This window comes from Strongylocentrotus purpuratus, unplaced genomic scaffold (assembly GCF_000002235.5).
Source record: "Strongylocentrotus purpuratus isolate Spur 01 unplaced genomic scaffold, Spur_5.0 spur5_contig_810, whole genome shotgun sequence".
Taxonomy (NCBI): Eukaryota; Metazoa; Echinodermata; class Echinoidea; order Camarodonta; family Strongylocentrotidae; genus Strongylocentrotus; species Strongylocentrotus purpuratus.
In genome coordinates, this window is record NW_022145514.1 from 914,156 (window position 1) to 937,614 (window position 23,459).

The following is a 23,459-nucleotide window of genomic DNA, read 5'->3' on the forward strand; positions in this document are numbered from 1 at the left end:
CTTTTGACTAGTAAAGACACTGTATGCTCCTTCTCTCCTTCTCAAGGTCTCTGATGTGGAGAACATCATGGGTCTCCTGCAGACAGAGAACATCCAGGTCCTGGCTGAGGCTTATGACGTGGCCCTGGACATGAGCTTCCCCAAGGGAGCCGATGGAGGTCTGGACTTTGGCGTGATCAGAGTCATGGACGAGACCAAGCAGACATGCTCTCTCAAGAACAAGGGCCGATACGAGATTGCATTCAGGTAGAGTAGCCACAATAGCTGGGGTTCACAAAGTAGATGAGTCCGCCCCCCCCCCCCCCCCCCCCCCCGGTCCCCTTCTCATTGGAAATAATTTGACTTTTATGGTATATGGACTAACCTTTAAAGAGGAATGAGTATCGACAGGAGAAAGATAGACAGGATTGTCCAGTATACTCTGGGTTATTCTTTGTACTACAGATATTGTTGACGTAATTTTCATGAAGTCATGATAAAAAATACCATGAAGGGTGGGGGAAGAAAGGGACACTTCTTTTCTGTAGGAAGCACGCTACAACAAAGCTAATTTGTGCCAACTTGGTCTGAAGAGGAAGCTAGAGGCATCTTGGGTTTGATGTGATAATGTGGCAGGAAACTAGGAAAGCATTAAGTACATGATTCTAACCAGCAAAGTAAATAACAAAAGCAGAGAGAATTACATGAACAAATATGAAGAATGGAGAAGCTACCCACTGATTAATTCTCTAGACAATTAAGGACCTTTCCAAAATGTGAAACAAGCAAAGCACATACATAATACAGTACAAAGGAAAAGAATAAAGAAAACTTTATGATAAAACTATATATATACTGACTAGTTCCATACTTGCTAGAGCCATGCAGTCATCAGAGGTCCTATATGCTTATGCTTATGTTTTCTTCACCCTTTCTTCTCATCAGCTTCATCTTGGAGGCAACTGCTACCAGCGGTGAGGAGATCATCAACCTATTCTCTGTGATCCCAGCCAAGGGAGTCCTGGTCCCTAACGATAGACCGACTCAGGTCCAGGTCATCTTCAAGTCTAGGAAGGAGATCACCATCAAGGACCAGCCGATCCTGAAGTGCCAGGTATGATGTCTTCCAGCTATCCAATCAACTTTGCAAAGGCTTGAAAAATGATTTATCTTTGCTTTGAAACTCCCACTGTATTATTCTTGAATTTTACTGATTTTCTTTAGTTACAGTGAAACCTGTATATGAAGACTGCTCAAGGGACACAAGATATCTACAGATTCCTTCAGTACATGATAAATGTTCAGTCAAGTGCAATGATAAACCAATTTCAAGGGGGAAAAAATGTGATCTTCATAGACAAGTGGTTGCTAAAACAGGTTTGACTGTAATAAATATCCAATCTGTCCTGCGGTCTTCCTAATTTCTTAAAATCAACTTGAAAAATGCTTTTGGATACTAGAAAAAAGTTATAAATTAAGTTGAAATTCATATATCCTGCAAGTGGACTTAATTATTATGATAAGATGCTTTACCTAAGACTGTTTTTTCAGTTTTTATGGATTGGGGATTTCATACTTGAGATGGTGGTATGCATGTGCACAGGATATATATTTTTTTTAGCTGTAACTTCCTTGATAAGAGCACTGCTGTCTGCTACAGGTCATCGAATCGGGTTTGTTAGATTATGTTGAAGTAATTATTTGTTGTTGTTGTTTGATCTGTCTTCTTGAAGACTAACATTAAAAACTAAAACTAATGTTGTTCAAATTTCTACCATAGGTGATTGAGCCCAACCTGAAAGATGGTGGAGAGACTATCGCCAGCATCCCGGTCAAGCTCAGCGTCCGATCCATCTTCAGCAAGTATAACGTCTACCCCATCAACGACATCAACTTTGGAGCTGTCCTTGTCAATCAGCGTAAGCCACGCACCTTCCAGATCGAGAACAAGGGAGAGTTTGACTTCAAGTACACCGTCAACCGCATGGTACGCGACATGCCCATTCAGCCGGCCATGCTGCGAGGAAGAGCGTAAGAGATTTTCCTTTCTTATCCCTTTACAACTTGAGTTTTGTCAAGTATTTTTCTGGTTTGGTCTATGATTCTCAAGTCATATTTGTAGTTGAAATTTCAGAGAGACTTTCTGTCCTTTTGCTTTACAATTCTTGTTTTTCATATGTTTTCTTCCAGGCTCCATCCAGGGTTGGTTTATGCCCCCTCTGTAGTTACAAATCCTGAATGGATTTCTCTTTGGAACTCTTGTTTTCCAGAGACTTTTTCTTCTTTGCTTCCAAATTCATTTCACAAGTAGATCTTCTTCTTTTAGCATAGTTAGTTTACTTGAGAGCTAGATTCTTTGGTGTTAGCCTTTTCAGCTTTTTCAAAAATATGAATATCAAGTCATCATTTTATCATTTTATCTTTTTATTTGATACTGTCTAACATTTTTGTAGATTTTTTTTTTTTAAATGACTGCATGGTTTGTTCATTGTTAGTAGTAAACCCTCTTTTGCATGCATTTCTATCCTCTGTTGTTTTTTCTTCAATCAGTTTAGTTCATTTACTGCATGCATTCTGGTTCATATGTTCTGATTAGTAACCGTTAAGTCACCATTTTCTTTTCTATAAAGTGGATCGAGAGCTTCCAAACTTTCCATGTCAATGTCTCTGTTGAGGTAATTATTCTCAGAGTTTGACCGTTTGCATCCAATCTGCCATCTTGACCACTGACACAATCCCTAATCTTCAGTCATACCGTAATATAATTACTACCATTTCATCTAACAATATTCGAGTGGAGTGTATGCCATGCACATTTATTTTGACCAGCTGATTCCATGCATATATGGGGATATATCATGTATGTAAGGGGAATGACAGTCAAATGATTAAAACTAAGTTCTTTTTGTCATTGTTTATCTTTTTTCTTGTTGAGGGTTTTTAATGTGGGGTGAGAACTATGCACAGTGCTCTCACAAGTGTTTGATAGATTCTTTACGTGCTTGAGACATGTGTGTACTAGTGTGGATGTTTTGATTTGTAACCCAATTTACACTCTAACATCCATAGCACCATGTATCCTAAATTTGAAAGATTTTTCTTTTATTCAGGTCAGCCATACAGATTTACTCTATGGCTTTATTTATCAATCAAGCCATTCTTTTGAATATACAGGCCCAATGAATCTAACTTAGCACACTGGATTTAAAAAACAAACTTGTGTCTTTAATCACCATCTCAAAGATTGTTTGTAAAAAAAATGAAAACTTTTGAGTATTACAAAATATGTGAGTGAGGTTTACGGTTACACCAGTATTCTTTCAAGAGTGATAGGTGGCGCTGATAAGGGCTCACTCATGCTCAACATTTCGATAGGTAGTACCTATCGTCTTTAGGGTAATTAATGTACAAGGAAGACAATGGGTAAAATTAACCTATCAAAACTTCAAGCATGACTGGGCCCTTAATTATTTGGGCCACCTAATCATTCTCGATAGAATATGTGGTGTAACCAAAACTCTCGCTTGCATCTATCGCCATGGAAGCCTTCAAATATTGACACAGTGGTAATGCTACTAATATCTCTAGATGCCCAGCAACAGGATTTAGTGGTGATATTAGAGTTTTTTTTGTGTTTGACCTTTGTGTACCTGCATGTGTCGTTATGCTTTGATTTTTGCAGACTTGAGTGATAAGAACGATGTGCCGTCACATTATGTCATATTGAATATAGCATTCCGCCAATTATCATGTGTGTGCTTGTGATGGCATTACACTTAAAGTTTGCACTGATTTTACAGCCAAAGACGTGTCTATATCCCACTGATTTACAATGAACTTCAAATCAATGCATAATAGTGCCATTAATGTGTGGAATTAATCTCTTTATAAAATGGGTATAAGCTGTTGATAGTTTTTAATAGATTTTAGCATTATGGTGGTTGCAGAGATCATGTATACTACCAGTATTCAATTCTGAAAACAATTGGAGAGAGAGATTGAGAGAGAGAAGGAAGAGTTGATAAAGTTCATCGTTTTCTCAGCTTTATAGAATGAATATCATATGTATTCACAGTTATGAAGTAAGTCATTTATGCAAAATTGCTTTAGCCATTAAATATGATATGTAATACTTCTCTTATGCATGTGTATATTTCAACACAACCATTCCATGTATCTGTAAATGTAATTGAAAATGTGATATTGTGCTTATATGAATTCAATCACAATTACCTCCCCCCCCCCCCAATTAAATCTAGATTTCATAATCATGCATTTTGTATGACAGACAACATATTCATCTCTAATAATCCTAAAATAACACATTTTGAATCCAAAGATTATTCATTGATACTGATAATGTCTCATCTCATATTCCCCATTCCTCTTTATTAGACTGATATATAATAATCACCACATTTCCATAATGTATCATTGGTATTTCATCCTGTGTACCAAGTGATTTTAGTGTTTACTCTAACTCACTTGTTATAAAGTAACTCCATTTTAATCCATGCCATGTAAAATCTGGAAAGCCAACTAAAGCTTTGTGCACATACTTACCTATTGAGAGATACATGCAATAAAATAGCAGGCATTCACAAACGATATTCAATATACTACTAGTTTATTTTTAAACACAATCATTTCTTAGTTCGTGGAGAAGTCGGAATACTTGCACTGTGCCACTTTATCGACGTTTCTCTTTTTTAATGTAAAATTAGAACCAATTTTCATTATTTGACTTGACATGCACACATGTTTTGTTTGACTTCTTTGTAGTTTGCTGTGCAGTACACTTAATGAGATTCAGTACCGTAATTAACGTTGTATAAACCGCCCTCGTGTTTTTTTTTTTTTTGCCGACTTAAAAAACAGTAGAGAACCTAGGATAGAACCTTGTGGTACGCCGTGTAATAGAAGAAAAATTGGAGGAATTATTATTATAAACTACATATTGAAATCTATCAGAAAGATTACTTTCATACCAAGATGACAGACAAATTTGAGTGTTGTGCTAGTTTCCGAGTGGTGAGTCAACACACCGATTACTGACCTGGGAGACATTGCCAGGCATAGCGCCAGGTAGAGGGGCATAAATCGAAACTTTAAAAAAAAATTGTGTACCGTGTATAAACCGCACCCCTTTGAATTTTTTCTGTGGCAAAAAGGTGCGGTTAATACACCATTAATTACGGTAGTAAAAATATACAAATTAGATCTAAATACATATATATATATATAAATTTTATAGCACCAAAAAAAGAATTGGAATACCGGTACTAATATTCAGAGTACAAATTGAAATTGAACCTTAACATTTCAAGTGTTCGAAAATAAGATTTTGTGTGAAACAAGGAAAATTGATTTATACAGACACGTTTTGTTTGTAGTTGGATTATGAGCTTGAAATTAGGTTGAAAGTTGAGTTAGAAAATACCTGATAATCCTTCTGCCTTTACATGTACCTACAAATATTTTCATGCATTTCTTTCCTATCTTGCGTTAATCATACAGACCACCAGGTACAAACAAGCGTAGCAAGTCCAGAGATGGGTCAAGCTCAGGCCGGTCAGTGGCCAAACCCAAGAGAGCAGAGTCCATCAGGTAAGTCAAGGAAGCCATTGACCTTCGACCTTTGACATTTTGCCCCCTTGATATTTCTCCAATGGAGTTTTGAGTAATTGCCTTCTCTGGTCAGATTAGATGTCATGATATTTCAATTTCTGCAATGGACTGGTTTACTAAAATATTCAAATTTTATGGATGTTTCTTTCCTGGGGACCTATAGTGACAAGGAATTCCACTAATTATACTGTTATTAATGAATGAACTACAATAATACTTGGAATCCAGTCTGAATACATTATTTGTTGTTTCTTTAAACAGTATGCATAAAATTTGAATATATTAGTAAACTTGTCAATTCTCCATTATATATATAGGCATATAGTTGATGACAAGTGTGGTCACACACATCCTCTGTATACGTGTATATGATGAAGGAAATATTTTTAGTTTTAATAGTCAACAAGTAATAGTTCCAAAAGGCTCCATTGTTTATGATTTCACATTTAATCATTAGGTGGGGAAAACAGACTTTGATACTTTGTCTTCCGTATTTTATCTTAGTCTGTAAAGAAGGTTTCCATCTCCTTTGGAAATTTCCCACAAATCAGGATATTTTAAAAGTTTGGTACATATATTTGATATTTCAAAGTACATTGATACTGTAGCTCAAATCTATGGCATGTGTGAAATTTCAGTGAAAATAGAGCAACCAACTTTCAGTCAGACACTCTGGCTGGTCGGTCATGTGATAAAAAATGAAAATGTAAACTTGCATCTTATCATTGATTTGGATTTGTTTTAAAAAGTATACTCTATCTTTGGCATATTGTTTTTCTAAAGGAATCCTGAGGACAAGTAATATTTCAAAATTCACTGCGTTTTCTTTCTCAAAATGCTCTTCTTAGAAATTCACCATAGTTCTGATTCATCATCTCAACAATGCACTCATATATTTAAGTCATGCTTTTTCCCCCTTGGTATTTCTCTTTTGGTCTAAAGATTATCCACCAGGTAAAAGGAAGCTTGTGTTTTTCTTTCATCAATATATTTCCTTTCTGTGTTTCAATGTCACACTATAGTATTCTCTTTCCGCAATTTGGTTTTCCCAGTATCATTTTGTGCATTTTTGTCACTTTTGGTATGCAGTATTTAGCAGTTTTATAGTGCTGAGGTTGTACCCTCCACAAATGCCATGCTTCCTTCTCTTTTTTGTCTTCTCACTTTCATGCATTCCTCACTTGTCTTTTATTGAATTAGTTTTAGCATTTCATGGACAGATTTAGCATACTTTTTATGTAAATAAACAATATGCTTCTTAAGGCCTTCTGTCAAAGAACAAAGGAGAGAAAAACAAACAATCATATGTGATGATGTAGCCTGATAATGGACCAGTGACTTGAAATAAATTTTTAAAGTTAATTTTATGTGATGCACATATTTCAGAATAATCATTTTTGTATGCAGATTTTGGACCTACTCATCCATTTAAAGTCAATTTAATAGGCATTTCTTATTTACTCCACAATGAATATTCAACACATACATATACTGACACTTAATGTTAAACGTATGGACATCATGAAATATATATGAATATGAATATGAAGTACATTCAGCCCGGGCATTGATACAAGATATTCTGTACCTAAGAATATTCTGTACCTAAGAAAAATAGACTCATTGTCAATACTGGTAGATTGTTTCGTTTTTTTTTAAATTTTGGATTAAATTACAGACCATTTCTAAATAATGTAGTATCAAATTAGTCTCCCTTTCCTTTTTTTGTTGGGGGGGGGGGGGTAAGATTAGCAAATTGTTTTATTTTTCATATTGATGATCAAGCAAAACTTCAAAATTTGATTATTTTCTTTTCTTTTTCTAATGCAGTTGATTTTTTTTGGAGTGTTAAATGTTATTCCCCCAAAGTACCTCATAGTGTGAATTTTGCTTCAAATGAAAATGTAGTTACTTAAGTAGCACTTTGAAGTTGTCAATACAATGTGTTTGTAGATTTCATGTTTTGGGTAATTGCTGTCAAAGTGTGTTGCATCTCATATCTGTGTTTTTTCTTTTGATTTCTTTTGGAAAAATTAATATTGCAGTCTTATGAGTATACTCTTTCAAATATTAAGCTTGGCAAATCCTTCCCTCTGTATTCTAAAAGGCACACAATGAGTCTATCTCTTGTTTACATTATACTTTTTACTGACCCCAACCTTCTATACATCTACATTTGATGTATCTCTGCTTTTAGTTTCTTGGACTGAGATATCTTCATATTGCCTATAATCTATTTCATGCAACTTGTTTGCTGTCCTTGTTTACAGTAAAATTTGTTTGCTTTGATGCTTCAAGATTTCATGAGTGGAGGCCTAGAAGGACTTGTTTACACAGAGTTATTGCCCTTCTGTATCTTACTACACAACACACATTCTGTAACTTCACATAAATCACTTCAGTATATCTACTGCATTTAATCTCTTTTTAATTTCAAGTACAAAGTGTAATTTTTGTTGCATTTCTTTATTTATCAGTTACTTTAATAGTATACAGGTGGGTGTTCAAATCACAATATTCAATGATTAAACATTGTAATCTTAACTCTGGGAAGTAAAATGTTAAAGAAACTTCATATTTAAGATTCCAAACTATATATTTCATCCAATTCGTTTCTGTTGATCAATATATATATGACGTATTAGTCCATACAAAATATTATCATTATCAGTATTGCCATCATAAAATTGCTATCTTCATGATCATCATCTTTGTAGTAATTTTTATCATCACTATCATTATCTTTTTCTTAATCATCATCATTCAATGTCATCGTCATCTCAATTTTCAACTCCACCACCATCATCATCATCAACATCACCATTATTATTATCATCATAATCCTCATCATTATTACTATCATCATCTTGTTCATTATAATCAACATTCATTGTCATCCTCATCTCAATTATCACCATCTCTTTCATCATCATCATCATCATCACCATCATAATAATCATCATCATCCTCCTCATCATCATCTTGTTTATTATAATCAACATTCATTGTCATCCTTATCTCAAGTATCACCATCTCCTTCATCTTCATCATCATCACCATCATCATCATCATCATCATCATCATAATCGTCATCATCATCATCATCAACGTATTCATCATCAATATCATATTCTTCATCATCAACGTCATGATTATTATTATCATCCTCCTCATCATCATCTTGTTTATTATAATCAACATTCATTGTCATCCTCATCTCAAGTATCATCATCATCATCATCATCATCATCATTATTATATTCATCATCAATCTAATATTCTTCAACATTTTATCTTCATCCTCATGTCAATTATCATCTCTGCCATCATCATCATCACCATGACACCCTCAAAATCAACATCGTTATTTTCGTGATTATCTGTATCATCTATTTTCCTTCCACCTTCAGACAAGATGTGGGTGCTGCAGGAGGAGGAGGAGGAGGCGGCGGTGGTGGAGGCGGAGGAGGCGGTGGTGGTGGCGGTGGTAGTCAGACCCGTCTCCAGCTAGGGATGTTCACAGTCTATCCAGCCTATGGTTTGGTATCTCCTAACAACCAGGCTACGGTCAGCGTGGACTGCCTTCCAGAGGCTGTTGGCTCAGGACTGGAGGTAAGTTAGGACTAATTGTTCAGTCTTTATTTGGTGTCCCCAGTTTCAAGTATGAAATATGTGATAAAAGCTATTGAGACACTTAAAATTTCATGTATTCTTCAAACCTACACATTTTTTAAATATTGTAGATATGAAAATGGTGATTCAAAGCATATTTCTGTCAACAATTACAAGCATGGAGATATGCCAATAACAAGGTTGACTGTCTTTCAAACAGATGAGGAAAATACTCATTCAAAGGCTCCTCAAATGATAGTTTTGTGGGTGATGACCCAATGAAAATAAATAGGAAGCAAAGACTTGTAAACCTTTTGGTATCTTTTGGACAATTTCAAGGTGTAAAAAAACCACTGAGATTTAATGTTCTGTACCATATGTTGGGGGTGAAATGTCTTATTTGATCCTCTCTGGTTCTATGCACATTTCATATTGTTTTTTTCAAATGATATTGCTGTATGATATTGAATGTTGTACTAGCTCCTCTGTTCTTTCTTCTTTGATCCATCAGGACCTCGCAATAGAGATCTCCGACCGTGACCCGACCGACCACCCCCAGGGCATCCCTTACAAGGTGATGGCCGAAGCCTGCATTCCTGGTATCAACCTGACGGACTTGGGCTCCATCTTTGAGGAGCACCGCATCGTCAAGAACCTCAGCGTCTTCCTCAACACCCATCAGCTGGAGCTGGACGGAGGAGGAGTCTTCGGGGAGGACGAGAACAAGTTCATCTTTGGTCACGTGCTGGTCGGACGCAAGGCCAAGGCGCGCTTCAAGATCTCCAATCCCTACAAGGTATGTCAGATATTCTGCTAGAAATTACTTTATGACCAGCCTACATTTACTTGACTGATCTCTGAGAAGTGACTAAATTTTGTTTATAAGTGACCCAAACATTATGGAGGGGTGTGTGCAGCGCTTTGTAACCGCAAGGAAAAGGCGCTATATCAAATATCTTTTGGATTAGATTGGATGTTGTCATTCCTGTCCCTGTTTAATACAGGCTAGGTTCCTTGACCTATTTAGAAGACAGACTGGAATACTGGGATATGTTTTTTTATTGGATCGATATGTATATAAATATAACTTACATATTGGAGTAATGAATGTAAAAGAAGTTTCAGGTATAACATAATTCTGGAATTGTATCATTTTAATATTTTATTGACTTCATGCTATTTTGTTAAACAAAGTAAACTATGTTTTAAGATAATCAGCTTATCAGGATAATACCCATTTATATTATTTGAGAAGTGATACTTATATTTGGTTAAAACAATTGTTGCTTTAATTTGACAGCCCTTCAGTCAAATTCTAGAATGAATTTCCACCATTTAACTCAACTATGCCGTCTTCGAAATCGTACTAAACCAATACCTTAATCCTTCATCTCTTTTATTTTCCATACAGGTATCATGTGATGTGTTGTTCTCTTGCAAGCTCCAGACGAGTAAGCCTTCATCTAAGCTCCAGGATATCTTTGATGTGGAGCCAGCTAGAGCCGCCATCCCTGCTCACGGTAGTGTCTATGCCACAGTCACCTTTTCACCCCCATCCATGCAGGTGTGTTCTAATTCTGTGCAAGTAAAGATTTTGATTTGAATAACAGTTAAAACATGTCATAGTGGCCACCTGCTATGATAGCAGTCTCTGATTCTGTTTATCCAAAAACATTTTTGTTATGGTTCCTCTTTTCAAAAACATTTTTTTTTCCTTAATTTTATTTCAAAGAATTTTCACTAATAGAAAGAAAGAGTCTGAAAAATCTAGCCAAAAGAGAATATAGCATTCCTTCTATGCAATAGAAAATACAGATAAATAGAATTTATTCAATAAATAGGAGAAATCTTGACAGTGAATGCCTTAAATGTTTGTTTTTTGTAAACCCACTTTTTATCGTGGATCTGTAACATAAATGATCATTATTTTTTTCCCTCTTTTATGAAAATGTTATACTATATAGTGCATGACATTTAGTCTAACTTTATTTTTGCACATTTTCTTCATGTTACAGACCTACACTGGTCAGTTTGAGGTGGCCATTGAAGGACTAAGCGGACCCCAGGCCAAGCTTCGTAACCTGTCCTTTGAGGTGCAGGGAGAGGGTAACCTGCCCCGTGTGACGGTCCTCAAACCCTCTCTGAGGAACAAGAAGGGTACGCCCCTGCTCCTCTTCTCTCGTCTACTCAGCGGTAGATCCCAGACCCTGCCCCTGTGTCTGTCTAATGATGGCACCCTGCCCAGCAAGGTAAGTGCATGGTCGATGGATAAAACGGGGTGTGTAACTTTACATGGGGATGATTGAGAGATGCCAGCTTCTATGCAGTTGCTAGGCTCAATGACTTCTAGTTCTTATTATATCCCACAGCTAAAACTACTCATATTGCAATATGTCATGTATCTTTGGAAAAAAAAATCACCTACTCTGTCCCTGCATAAGCTAAAATATTTTACTTAGCTAGTATTTTGACATGATATGGAAGTATACAGTTAACAACTAAATTATTCATACCCTTAACATGTTTTGTAATTTTTCAAGTATGTGAAAAAAAAATTTGTCTCAATTTCTTGAGAATGTAAGCTATTATAGCTTACATATAAAAGTATTCAACATAGGCCCTAATTCAACAAGTCCATCTTTCATTCTTGAGTTATGAAAAACACAAAAAACATCATTTTTACAAGGGATATATATGTCTCTACTAATTATGTTCATGGCGTTTCTTTGTGTACATGTTTATTTTGATGTTTAAAAAAACGATGCATGTTACATATATTTCTCCTATTGAAAGATTTTACGCTTTGCTTTGATTGTCTTTATACAGGTTGATATTGATCTTGAAGATACATCAGGTTCGTTCAAGCTTCAGAGTTCTGCCAGAACCAAGCTCATATACCCAACCTATAGTGACACTCTGCTATCAAAAGGTAAGAGATATTCTGTAGAGGTGTCATAGTCCAGTGGTTTAAGCACTTGACTTGAAATGCAGAGGTCATGGGTCCAATTCCCTGACATAGCACTAATGTCCTTTGGCAAGGCATTAATCTACATTTGCCACTCCATACCCACAAGAAATATGGGGACATGGTAGGATGACGAAAGCCTTTGTGTTCGTAATTGCCATATGCCCTCACGGTGACCATGGGGTAGGAATACTCCCCAGGGAGTGGAGATGGTGCACATTGTGTAAAAATGAATCCGATGATTGGGGTATTAATATCTTTATAAAGCGTTTAGAGACTGTATTTAGTATCAAGCACAATATAAAACGCAAATTATGCTGTCATGTTTGCGTATTGATTCCCACCAGATACAGTTATTAGCAACTCAATAGTCTGTACTAATTTGAGTCAAGGTCATGTTCGTGATTAGGTAAAACCACCTCACAACCTCCCTTCATAGACAGTGTTACCCGGTAGTAGCTTGCTCGATGAAATATGATCTACCATATTAAAGCCCATCTGCACTAGTTTGACCAGAAGGGATTAGACCTTCCTGCGTGGTGCACTGGCAGGTGATTTTCTCATCAAATCAGCTCTCAATTAACATAAGAAAAAGGGGACCATGGGGGATCAACGGGTACCGCTTAGGCATTGTTGGCCATATAGAGGGCGCAAGTAGCTACAAGTAGTGCAGTCTCGCTTTAAGGAATGGTTTTGAGATGGTATTATGAGAAAGTGCATACTTGAACCATTAGATGCTTCATCTAATGACTATTTGAAAAGCAATAAAAAAATTCTAATCACCATTATAAACTCTATAATAATTATAAATATAAATATAAAAGTAAAACATTGGATAAAACTTTACAATGTTGCCAATTTTCAGCCGACTCCACCAAGCAGCACCCCCATGCTGCATCCCTCATCATCCAGCCTAACGAGAGTGCAGAGTTCAACGTGGTCTACACCGCCTCCAGCACAGGACGCAGCGCTGCCCAGGTCCGCATCGCCGTCACCGATAACCAGTTTGAGAACCAGCTCATCCAGCTGGTTGGAGAGAGTTACCTTGACGATGTGACTCTGGACAACATCCATAGCCTGGTGACGGAGGAGACCCTGGATGGTACGGTGGAGGAGGAGCAGATAGCTGGTGAGTGATCGATGTTTTCTCTATTTTGCCCTGGGACCCGTCTTACAAAGAGTTGATATCAATCGCAACTACATGTATATACATAAGAGATAGGAGACTGCAAAATTGCAATTGATTGGAGGACTTGGGATTGATTTAGATCAATCACATCTCTCTGTAAGACGGGGCCCAGTATATGACCACTTGACATGAATTGGCCTCTGTTTGATGCCAATCCATATATTTGTCTATTTCATATTTGTACACTGATATTACCCCTGTTACACGTTAATCAAAGACAATGGAATTGGTTGCACTAATCATGTTGTTGATAGTATTTTGATGATACACATTCTTTGACATGTTTTGGCTGGTGAATAAAAATTGTGTATTCGCAGATTAGGTGATTATTTAGGTGAATCGATAATCGATTTTGTTATCGCTTGATGTTGAAACCCAAAGTTTCGATTAAACGCATATGGAAGACAGGAGTATACCATAGGAAGCATTTAACCAACCAGATTATGCTCCAATGCAGTCCTCTCATTTCCCAAAGAAGATGGGGAAATTTTGGCGCTCTCCTCCATATATCCATTTATCTTTCTTTGGGAGTTTTTATCTAAAGCATTTCTCAATTTTCCTTTGTTTGCAGCTGCTCCATCCAACCACATCCACTTCAGTGACTGTTACATCAACGATGCCCGCCAGCTGAGTTTCACCATGACCAACCACAGCCAGACGGACACCATCCGCTTCCACTGGCCAGAGAACCATCCCCAGCTCAAGTTCTCTCCAGCCATTGGTCATCTCCATGCCGGCTGTGCCAAGGATGTGGTCATCACATTCAAGACGACCACCGCCGTCACGCTGACCAAGGCTTTGGTGGCATGCAAGATGTGCAAGATCAACTTTGACAAGCCAGTGGATCAGGTGAGTACTCAAGATTTTTCAGCTCATCTTTGCTACTAAATTTTGCATTGACTGAATCTAATGTTATATTATCCCTTTGCCATTTTATCCTTGAAATATACAAGGTAGGGGATGTTCAGAATATACAATTCTTAGAGGCTTATATATATATGATTATTTTATTCATTCATTTATTGCAACCTATGGAGGAGAATATAGAAAGGCCATAGAACTATTTTGCATTAATTAGCATAAAAACTTTGAAGTCCACACTATAACTCTTGACTTTTGTGTAGATTTTGAAGGAACGTTCTTTCATAACAAAGCGATGCATTTTATATTTTCTAGGTAATGGACTGGGATGACCGCTTGCGAACGGTCAACTGGGTTGACCTACCAGTCGCCAATGCTCGACCAGCCACCTCTAGCGAGCAGACTGGCGGTCGGCCTCGCTCCACCCAGGACCAGAAGCGAGAGGATCGAGAGAGCAGGACGAATAAGAAGGGTGCAAGCAATGCAGCCGCCCAAGCTGCTGCTGCCGCTGCAGAGGCTGCAGAGAGGGAGAGGAACGAAGAGGAAATGAGGAGGAAGATGAACGCTACCAACGAGGTGCCACGCCCAACCAAGAAGAAGGTAAGAGAAACGAAGAAAGAAAGAGAGATATGCTTAAAGAGAGAGAGAGAGAGAGAGAGAGATGGTGAGGGTAAGAAGAAACTGCCATAAATCGAGACAGAAGAAGGGATATAGAGACAGAGACAGAAAGAGAGAGACAGAGAGATATGTTGAGGTTATGAGAGAGAGATTTTGAAGATTAGAGAAAGAATGAACAATAGAGACACATAAGACTGACATATTCTGAGTTCTGGTTTATATTAAACTAGAGTTTAAATTTGTTCTAAGTCCAGTCTAAATCAAAAAGTCCGGCCTAAGTCTGGTTTAATTTTGTACAAAATTTATATTGCACCAGACTTTCAGAAACAGAAATGGAGTTAAACCCGACTTACACTGGACTTGAAGTCTAATTCATGTTTAATTAAACTCTGATTTAACTTCTACTGGAGTTTAAGTTAAACCCGACTATCTAATACAGGCCATAAAGAAGAGATAGAGAAGGAAATGTGTGAGAAAGAAATATGATAAGAGTTAGAGAGAAAGACAGAGAAGTGGTATACAAGAAAAAGAAAGAGATCGATGCCACCATTATTTCTCATTTAAAAACATCTAAACATAAACCTAAGAAAATGTCTTGCCAGCTTCACAAAGTGTCTTGTTTGAATTGTAGAACCTTGAGATGTCATTATGCCGTTGAATTCACAGCAACAAATGTTACAAAACCACATCATCTTCTCCTAACAATCCCATGCATTGTATCACCTGTAGGTGATTGAGACCGAGCCTGAACCGACCCACTCCGTGAAGGAAGACTCTAGCCGAGAGATAGAACTCAATGTCAGTGCCATTGCAGACTATTGCAAGTTCAAGTGCAAGACCGAGGCTGTCCACTTCAAGGATACACTTATGTTTCAGACCAGGATCTTCTCGTATGTAGCCCTGTTTTGATTTTGAACTTTTTATTATAACGTTATACCTCATAGTAACTGTCATTGCATATGTTAAAACTTGTGTGCATAGAAAATTTCATGTCAACATTGCCCGAACTTTATATCTGCACACTCAAATATAGAAATGAAGCAAATACATATAAAAGATATATCCTTGTTTTACCCTTGGAGGCGAGTTGACCATTTAAAAAAAAAAGTACTTTCATAAACATACCTATGATGTTCCTTTTCCATTCTATATTCCAAAATGATTTGTAATATTAAGTTATTTTGTCCTACCAAAATGAAATTAGGACAAGGACTGTGAAACAGGCCTTGTATGTTTAGGTGTGCCCATGTCTGTGTGGTTAAGAGTGGGTATGTATCTGTTTAAAACAAATTAGTGCTAGCTTTGCTTGTCCATTATTTTGTGACCAATCTTGATCTTCAAATCTTGATCTTGTTGCATAGATTTTGTTTGACTTCATTGAATTTATGTGTGAAAGTCAGGCTAATAATGCACTCTTGCAAAAGAGTGCCAGAAACAGATCTGTGCAAGACAATGGAATTACACAAAAGAGAATAGCTTAATTCTATTTATATGAGGTGTCTTGGTCTAGTGGATACGTCATCGGACTTATGATCACAGGTTTTGCGGTTCAAGTCCCACTGTGGCACTAATGTCCTTCTCAACCCAGGGTGTCAAATAGGTATCGGCAGGAAGGAATTCCTTGAATGCTGTGAGCACTCATGTGGTAGCCTAACAGAACCGGGGTAGTATTGGAGTGCCTTTAGCACCTTGGATGATGGATATGTGGCTATATAAATATCCAATATTAATATTCTTATTATTATTACAGGTTTTTGGTGACAAACAAGGGAACAGTGGGGCTACCATTCAGCTGGCAGGTGGTCATGGAGGATGATGCATCGCACCACAAGAGTGTCAGCTTTGCCGATGGTGAACAGCTGAGACTCCCGTCCCGCTGCAGCACTGCCGCTGATGGCGCCGTGGACGTGTACCCCTTCACCGTAGAGCCGGACATGGGGTCCATCGGGCCGGGCAAGAAGCAGAACTTCAAGGTCAAGTTTGCTCCCTTGGATATCAAGGATTATGAGGGCAGGCTCATCTGCAGGTAAATTGATCTTGCTTATCAAATCAAATTGAGTGATCTTTGAATATTATATTTAAATAAAATTAACATTCTATGTTTGCAATCGGGAAAGAAAAAACATTGCACAGAGAAAAGTGTTGAATCATATTTTACTTGCAATCATCATACCAGTATATTGATTTCACTTATGAAAAAAGAGAATACATGCAAGAAAATGACAATCTTGATTGGTTAGAAAAAGTTATGCCTTTTGAGAGAGAAAAAATATGTGATCCCCATTTTGTAGAGCAAACAAAATTACTTTATAAACATATAAAGACAGCTACTGCCTGCACTCTGTATTACATCTGCCTGATAAGGCAAGTCTAGTATTTGCATTTATCACATTTTCCATTTAAATTGGTAAATTGCCATTTGTGAAAATGTTATTTTGTTTAAACCACAATTAACAATGACAATTCCACGTTTTCAATTCAGGTTTTATTTCGGAAAAACAGAGTACAATGATGCACATGCTGCAAGCTAAAAAGCTGAAATGTATGTGTTTACAATGATCAAGGATACATATAAATAGAAAAGAATATCTATTCACAAAACAGAACATTTCTACTGTTTTAGTATGGAGAAAGAGCTTAAGAATAAATTTTGTTGAGGATGTTTGAAATCAATCAAGGAAAGATTTTGTAATTAGTCTTTGTTAATTTATCTGTATTTGAATATTACCAGAGTGCCCAACCTAGAAGAGGGCAAGCAGGGACCGGTCCTGGCTGTCAAGGGTAAGAGTGTGATGCCTTACTGCCACTTTGATCTGGAGGACTCGGACTACATCAACGGAGCCAGGCGCAATCCAGAGCTGCCTGGACCAGGAGGGGCTCCACCCGGCTCCACCCTGGATCCCAATACCAGGGTCCTGGAGATGGCCTCCATTGGTGTGCAGGTGAGAAGGAATGGAAGGGTGAAGGGGGGGGGGGGGGGGGAGAGGAGGAAGAAGAAACTTAAGAGAAGATACCAGGGGTATAAACAGTAAAATAATGTAAGGGAGTTAGTGAAAGTGGCTCTTGGAAAATCAAATGCAGATTTGTGTTCAGGAATAACAAGAGAGGGAAGGAGTGAGAGAAAAATGAAGAGAGTATATACCTTGCAATTTGCTATCAATATGGAATTATTAATGTTTATGAGCAAGGTAATCTGTGTCTTCAAGTTTACCTTGTGATTCGTGACACAAGACAGAAATACATGTAGCATTGTTCCAGAAGAATAATTACAAGAAATGAGAAAATATATGCATTTCAAACAAATGAAATACATTTACATTGTGCGTATTACTTAAAAATTTGCTAATAGTACAGCATTTGCAATTCAAAAGGAAGTGGAGATCGAGCATTATTTCATTTACATTGTTTCACTATTATATAGTATATTTGAACATAATATCAATCTCTGAAGACAAGAAAGAATATACCATAAATAATAGGCATTTATACAGCGCCGTCTATCTAGATAATTCTATTCCGAGGCACACAAGAAAAATAGAAAGAATAGCTGAGTTTGGATGAGTGTCATAGTGCCAAGTACAGGTACGGTATTGTTAAAAAAAAGATGAGATTTCAGCTTGGATTTAAAGGTCTCTAAGGAAGTTACGATTTGACTACCAGTATTGACCATACGGCTGTGTTCTCATTGCAGGTGCGCAACACTCGTCACTTCTTCATTGTGAACCCGACAGCCACGCCCTACACCTTCATGTGGATGTGTGAGGATGAGGTAGACCCCAAGAAACCTACCGTCTTCAAGTGTCTGACCACACAGGGCCAGGTGGCATCTGGCAAGAAGACACAGGTATGTATTGTAGGGATTTGAACTGTTAGCCTGTAATGAATGAAATATATTGTATTATGTACAAGTTTAAATTGCCAGGCAGGATGCGCAGCAGAAGCACGAAACGGGATGATATTCCCTGTAAAATAAACAACCAATCAATGAATAGTGATTAGGGCAGTGTGACTCTGTAGTTTTGATACTAAATCAATCCCTTAGTTAACAAGAATTAAAAGGCCCTCCTGTAATTGACTTTGTGTTGCAATTCAGCTACAATATCTCTATCTATATGTATTTTACTGTGATTATTAAGACACTTTAAAATGATTTATGAAAATAATGTTCATATTATATCTATTCTTGAGAACCTACATAAAACAACCTATGTTTTCCAGTAGGTTCCTGTTTCATTTCATAATTTTGAACTTACTTTGTCAACTATGTTCTTTATTATGCAAACAATTGATATGAAATGGAATAAATTTGAATCAATCAATCAATCAACACTTACTCAATATCTCACTCCCATGTTCGTCATTACCATGCAGGTGAGCTTTGAGTTCTTGCCAAACCAGCTGGGTGTTGTGGAATCCTTCTGGAGGTTCACCATCCCTGAGCAGAACATCTCCGTCCCGTTCCTCCTGGTAGGTGATGCCCATGAACCTGCCGTCTCCACAGATAGATCCCACATCAACTTCAAGTCCATGCTTCTTGGTAAGTATTGATTCATTCCTCGATTTCAAAGGGCTATAGTTCCCACAGATTACCTGTTATGGACATACATGATTATCATTTGCTATGTAGAGGTGGGGAAATTTGTTTTGTCATTTCCCTTTTTCAATGGATAATGCATTTATGCACACCACTTTATATGTCCACAACAAATTTGAACCCTGCAACTTAAAACGTGCCATTCATACATTAGTATATGGGCTTCCATTATACTTTGGGTGCATTTGTTGGAACGAGCCCTCAGCTCATCAGAGCTCATTTATCCTCACTGTGCATACATGCATGTACAATGCTATTAATATAAAGTCATCAATGTTATTTCTACATTACTAATGTCCTGAAGGTGAAGTGGAAAAACAAATAACGTTGCAAATTTAACTCACAAAGATGGAATGCAGCTTGTTGCCAGGATGGGTTAACTATTCAATTATTTGCTTATTTATGTTGTAATAATGATTTAAAAGTTCTTTTATCACATCCAAAAGGAAGCAGTTACCTGTAACAGTTTTGATTTCTAGACTTCTGACATCTTCCTCAGACGTGAATTGGCAGACAATTGATGTGATACAAGAATTTTCAAACCATTATTCCTTCATTTGCTGTAACCCAATGTTCTGTGACATGCAGTTCCTGTTTACAAAGGTGGCTCCTGTATTTAACATGCTTATAATTCCAATATTATCATCCTCTTAATTTAGGAAACGAGGCCTATGAGAGAATTTTCCTGATCAACAACGAGGCACGAGCCTTTGACTTTGAGATCAACGAGACGTCTTGTCATTCAGAAGCATTCTCATCCAGGCTCCATTTGACTCCAATGAAGGGCACCATACTACCCAATGACAGGTGAGTAGAGTCAGCTAGTTAAAGGGGGAGGGTCGTCAGTTTCCTTGTGCAGAAGGTCATATCAATTCGTTGACACCAACTCGGTTGGAATACCATTAATGGGTGTACAAGTTGGCATACAACAAACCCGTAGTCCTATCAAGAAATAACCCCCCTAGTCTCTTGGAGAGTCTTTTGGTGAGGGAAATGTAAGATAATGACTTTACCGTATGAGGGAATGAGTGGAAAATGTAGTGCGTTACATAAGGTCTGTTGGTCATTAAACTGAAGCCTGCTAATCCTGGTGATTGACAAAACTTGTTATTGGGTAAACACCTGAACGGTGTCAAATTCCCCATGAGAGCCCTCTACAAAGTGTCTTTAAAGATATTTGAATGATAGACTGAAACATAATACAATAGTGTATTTCACTAGCTGAGATAATATTCTACGAGTCAGCACTAGTGAAATATTTTACTGTGAGTGTGATACCCTTGTGTTCCTTGAGATGAACTCCTTTCATGTTTATAATTTGTGTGAAGATTACCATCATTCTTTCAGTTTTCACTGCCATATCTTCACTCTGATAACATTGTGAAAGGAGAGTGCATCATCCCAGCATTTTGCCAGCCTGCTTGCATTGAAACACACATTTGCCTTTTATACATTCACAAGTTGTGAGTTATTACAAGGTTATTGGGAGTATCGTTTTTCAAAATCTTAAGAAATTGAATATCTAATGGCTATTGAATAGCCATCCACGTACTAAGATGCACTGTTTTCTGATAAATAATAATCTTCACCATTTCCTTCTAATTTTGCAGGATTCCCATCGATGTCTCCTTCACCCCCCGTGAGGAGAAGGTGGTCAACTTCAACGTCCAGATCCAGGTCCGGAAGAAGACCCTACCAATCTGCCTCAACGTCAAGGCCGAGGGCTACTCCATGAACTGCATTGTCCAGTGCGAAGACTCGACCGGTCAGAAGAAAGACCTGTCCAGCACAGGCGTCAACTGCATTGACTTTGGAGAGGTCAGTCATATCATTTTTTCTCAACTGGTCGTTTGACCTCTCAACTTGTTGTTTGACCTCTCAATTTGGTGTTTGACCGTTTCACAAAAGCGGAGAGACTTCAGTTGTTGGGTTGCTTTTGACTTGCGATTGAGAATGATCATAAGATTTTGATTGAAACATATTTATTCCTTAGACAATGATTTCCAGTCAAAGACCAGGCATTTTATAGCGTGTTGTCTCTCTCAACCCAGGTTTAGTAAGTGGGTAATTAGTTGAATTCTATTCTTGAATGCCATGTAAGCTACATTATATACATTGCATGCCAATATGTTCAACTAGTCAGAGTAATAGCTTTTGAAGTACACAGAGACATGATGTGTTTAATACAAATGTTATATTGTTTATGTGCAGTGTGACAAGTAAATGAATCTTTTTGATGTATCATTGTATCAAACCGAGTTCAAGTTCATGTTTGTCTGTACCACATCTAATTTTGATGGTCTGCAAAAAACTAAAGATTAAACAAGAAAAAGAAGAAGAAGAACAAAAAAAGGATATATCACAAAAACTGAATATTGAAGTGCTGCATTATTAATCCCTTGTGTAATCTCTCTTGTTTTAGATTGAGGTGAACGAGAAGGCAGTGCGTTCCCTCTACATCATCAACACCGGCAAGTTCAACTTTGACTTTGAGTGGTTCTTGAAGGAGGAGACCAGGGGAAGCAACCCAAAGCTCTTGAGTATCTCACCAGACTTTGGTGGTGTACCTTGCAACGATCGCAAGCGTAGTGTCCTGTCGTTCAAACCCATCTACAAGACGACCCTCAGAGGGTGTGAGCTTATCTGCAAGGTGAAACATCTTTTCTATGTTCTTTCTTTGTTTAACTTGTTTCATTCCAAGTTCCTTGGGTTATATTTTATGCCTCCGCCACCGAAGGTGGTGCCGGAGGCATCATGTTTTCGGGTTGTCCGTCCGTACGTCCGTACATGTACGTCCGTACGTCCGTCCCGTTTGACCGTTATCACAATATCTCAAGAACCATTTAAGATTTAAACTTAAGACTCGGGAATAGTATTTATCACCATAGGAAGACGATCTGATTAGATTTTGGAGTACGTAGGTCAAAGGTCACAGGTCACAGAGGTCAACTTATGAAATTCCTTGTATTCAATTCAATTCAATTCAATTCAATTCATTTATTTTTTCCTCTTTCAATCGTTCATATTTACAATGATGGTATATTTTAACATATTCACATATTTATATACATATAGATCAATTTGCACAATACAATACATTAAAAAATAAACATGAAATTGAAAGGGAAGGAGGGCCGACTAAAAAGCAGAGCTTGTAGGGTGTAAGCCCCCCTGTAAAAGTAATTATCATGAATTATCATTTTATGAGAAAACAAAACAAAAACAACAATAATAACAGTAACTGATTCAGTAATACAAAAAAAAACAAAAAACTTTTAAACGCAAAACATTGATAAATACATACATGTTTATAAAGAGAAATAATCAAAGTTGCATAAAGTCACACTACAAATTATATTTGATTGGGGAATGCAATAGCCTAGTAACTATTCAGAAGAAAGCTTTTAAGTCTCCTTTTGAAAATTTGTATCGAATTACACTGTATAATATCATTTGAAAGAGAATTCCACAGTTTTGGACCTGTAAAAACAAATGTCTTTTGTGCAAAAGATGTTCTATTTAATGGTAAATGAAAAGAGCTCGCCTGGCGAGTGAGTTAACTATGAATCGAATCATTTCTTACGAACATATCATTAAAAGGCAAAGGTAATTGTTTAGTGTTGAGCTTGTACATTAACTGTCCAAGCTGAAAAATATACAAGTCTTTAATTTTCAAAATGTTATTATTCAGAAAAAGATTATTCGTGTGTGCCCGGAAATCTGCATTATTAATAATACGAATCGCTCTTTTTTGTAATATAAAGAGTCTATTAATTTGGGAAGTTGCTGCACTGCCCCAGGCAATAAGTCCGTAATTCAAGTAAGGAAGAATAAGCGTAGAATACAAGGATAACATAATATAATGGGGTAGGAAGTGTCTTAATTTACTAAGGATACCAGTGTTGCGAGCAATGATTTTGCAGATATTGTCAGTGTGCGCTTTCCAAGATAGTTTTTCATCAATAACTAGCCCCAAAAATTTAGTTGTTCGGGCCCTTTGAATGACAGTACCA

At 37.3% G+C, this 23,459-nt stretch overlaps 1 protein-coding gene across 2 annotated transcripts in view; it reads left to right on the top strand.

Annotated features, from left to right (window-relative positions):
• Positions 1–23,459, top strand: part of LOC580280 (hydrocephalus-inducing protein homolog) — a 95,359-nt gene that overhangs the window by 55,170 nt on the left and 16,730 nt on the right. For both annotated transcript variants that reach the window (XM_030977907.1, XM_030977911.1), the window contains 22 exons: positions 47–246; positions 925–1,093; positions 1,760–2,010; positions 2,610–2,654; positions 5,497–5,586; positions 6,550–6,561; positions 9,018–9,219; positions 9,731–10,015; positions 10,631–10,783; positions 11,235–11,468; positions 12,046–12,148; positions 13,050–13,313; positions 13,945–14,222; positions 14,550–14,834; positions 15,582–15,742; positions 16,603–16,878; positions 17,584–17,794; positions 18,544–18,696; positions 19,224–19,389; positions 20,106–20,253; positions 21,057–21,264; positions 21,869–22,096. In XM_030977907.1, coding sequence (XP_030833767.1) covers positions 47–246; positions 925–1,093; positions 1,760–2,010; positions 2,610–2,654; positions 5,497–5,586; positions 6,550–6,561; positions 9,018–9,219; positions 9,731–10,015; positions 10,631–10,783; positions 11,235–11,468; positions 12,046–12,148; positions 13,050–13,313; positions 13,945–14,222; positions 14,550–14,834; positions 15,582–15,742; positions 16,603–16,878; positions 17,584–17,794; positions 18,544–18,696; positions 19,224–19,389; positions 20,106–20,253; positions 21,057–21,264; positions 21,869–22,096 — 4,122 coding nt within the window. The remainder of the gene's footprint in view (positions 1–46; positions 247–924; positions 1,094–1,759; positions 2,011–2,609; positions 2,655–5,496; positions 5,587–6,549; positions 6,562–9,017; positions 9,220–9,730; positions 10,016–10,630; positions 10,784–11,234; positions 11,469–12,045; positions 12,149–13,049; positions 13,314–13,944; positions 14,223–14,549; positions 14,835–15,581; positions 15,743–16,602; positions 16,879–17,583; positions 17,795–18,543; positions 18,697–19,223; positions 19,390–20,105; positions 20,254–21,056; positions 21,265–21,868; positions 22,097–23,459) is intronic.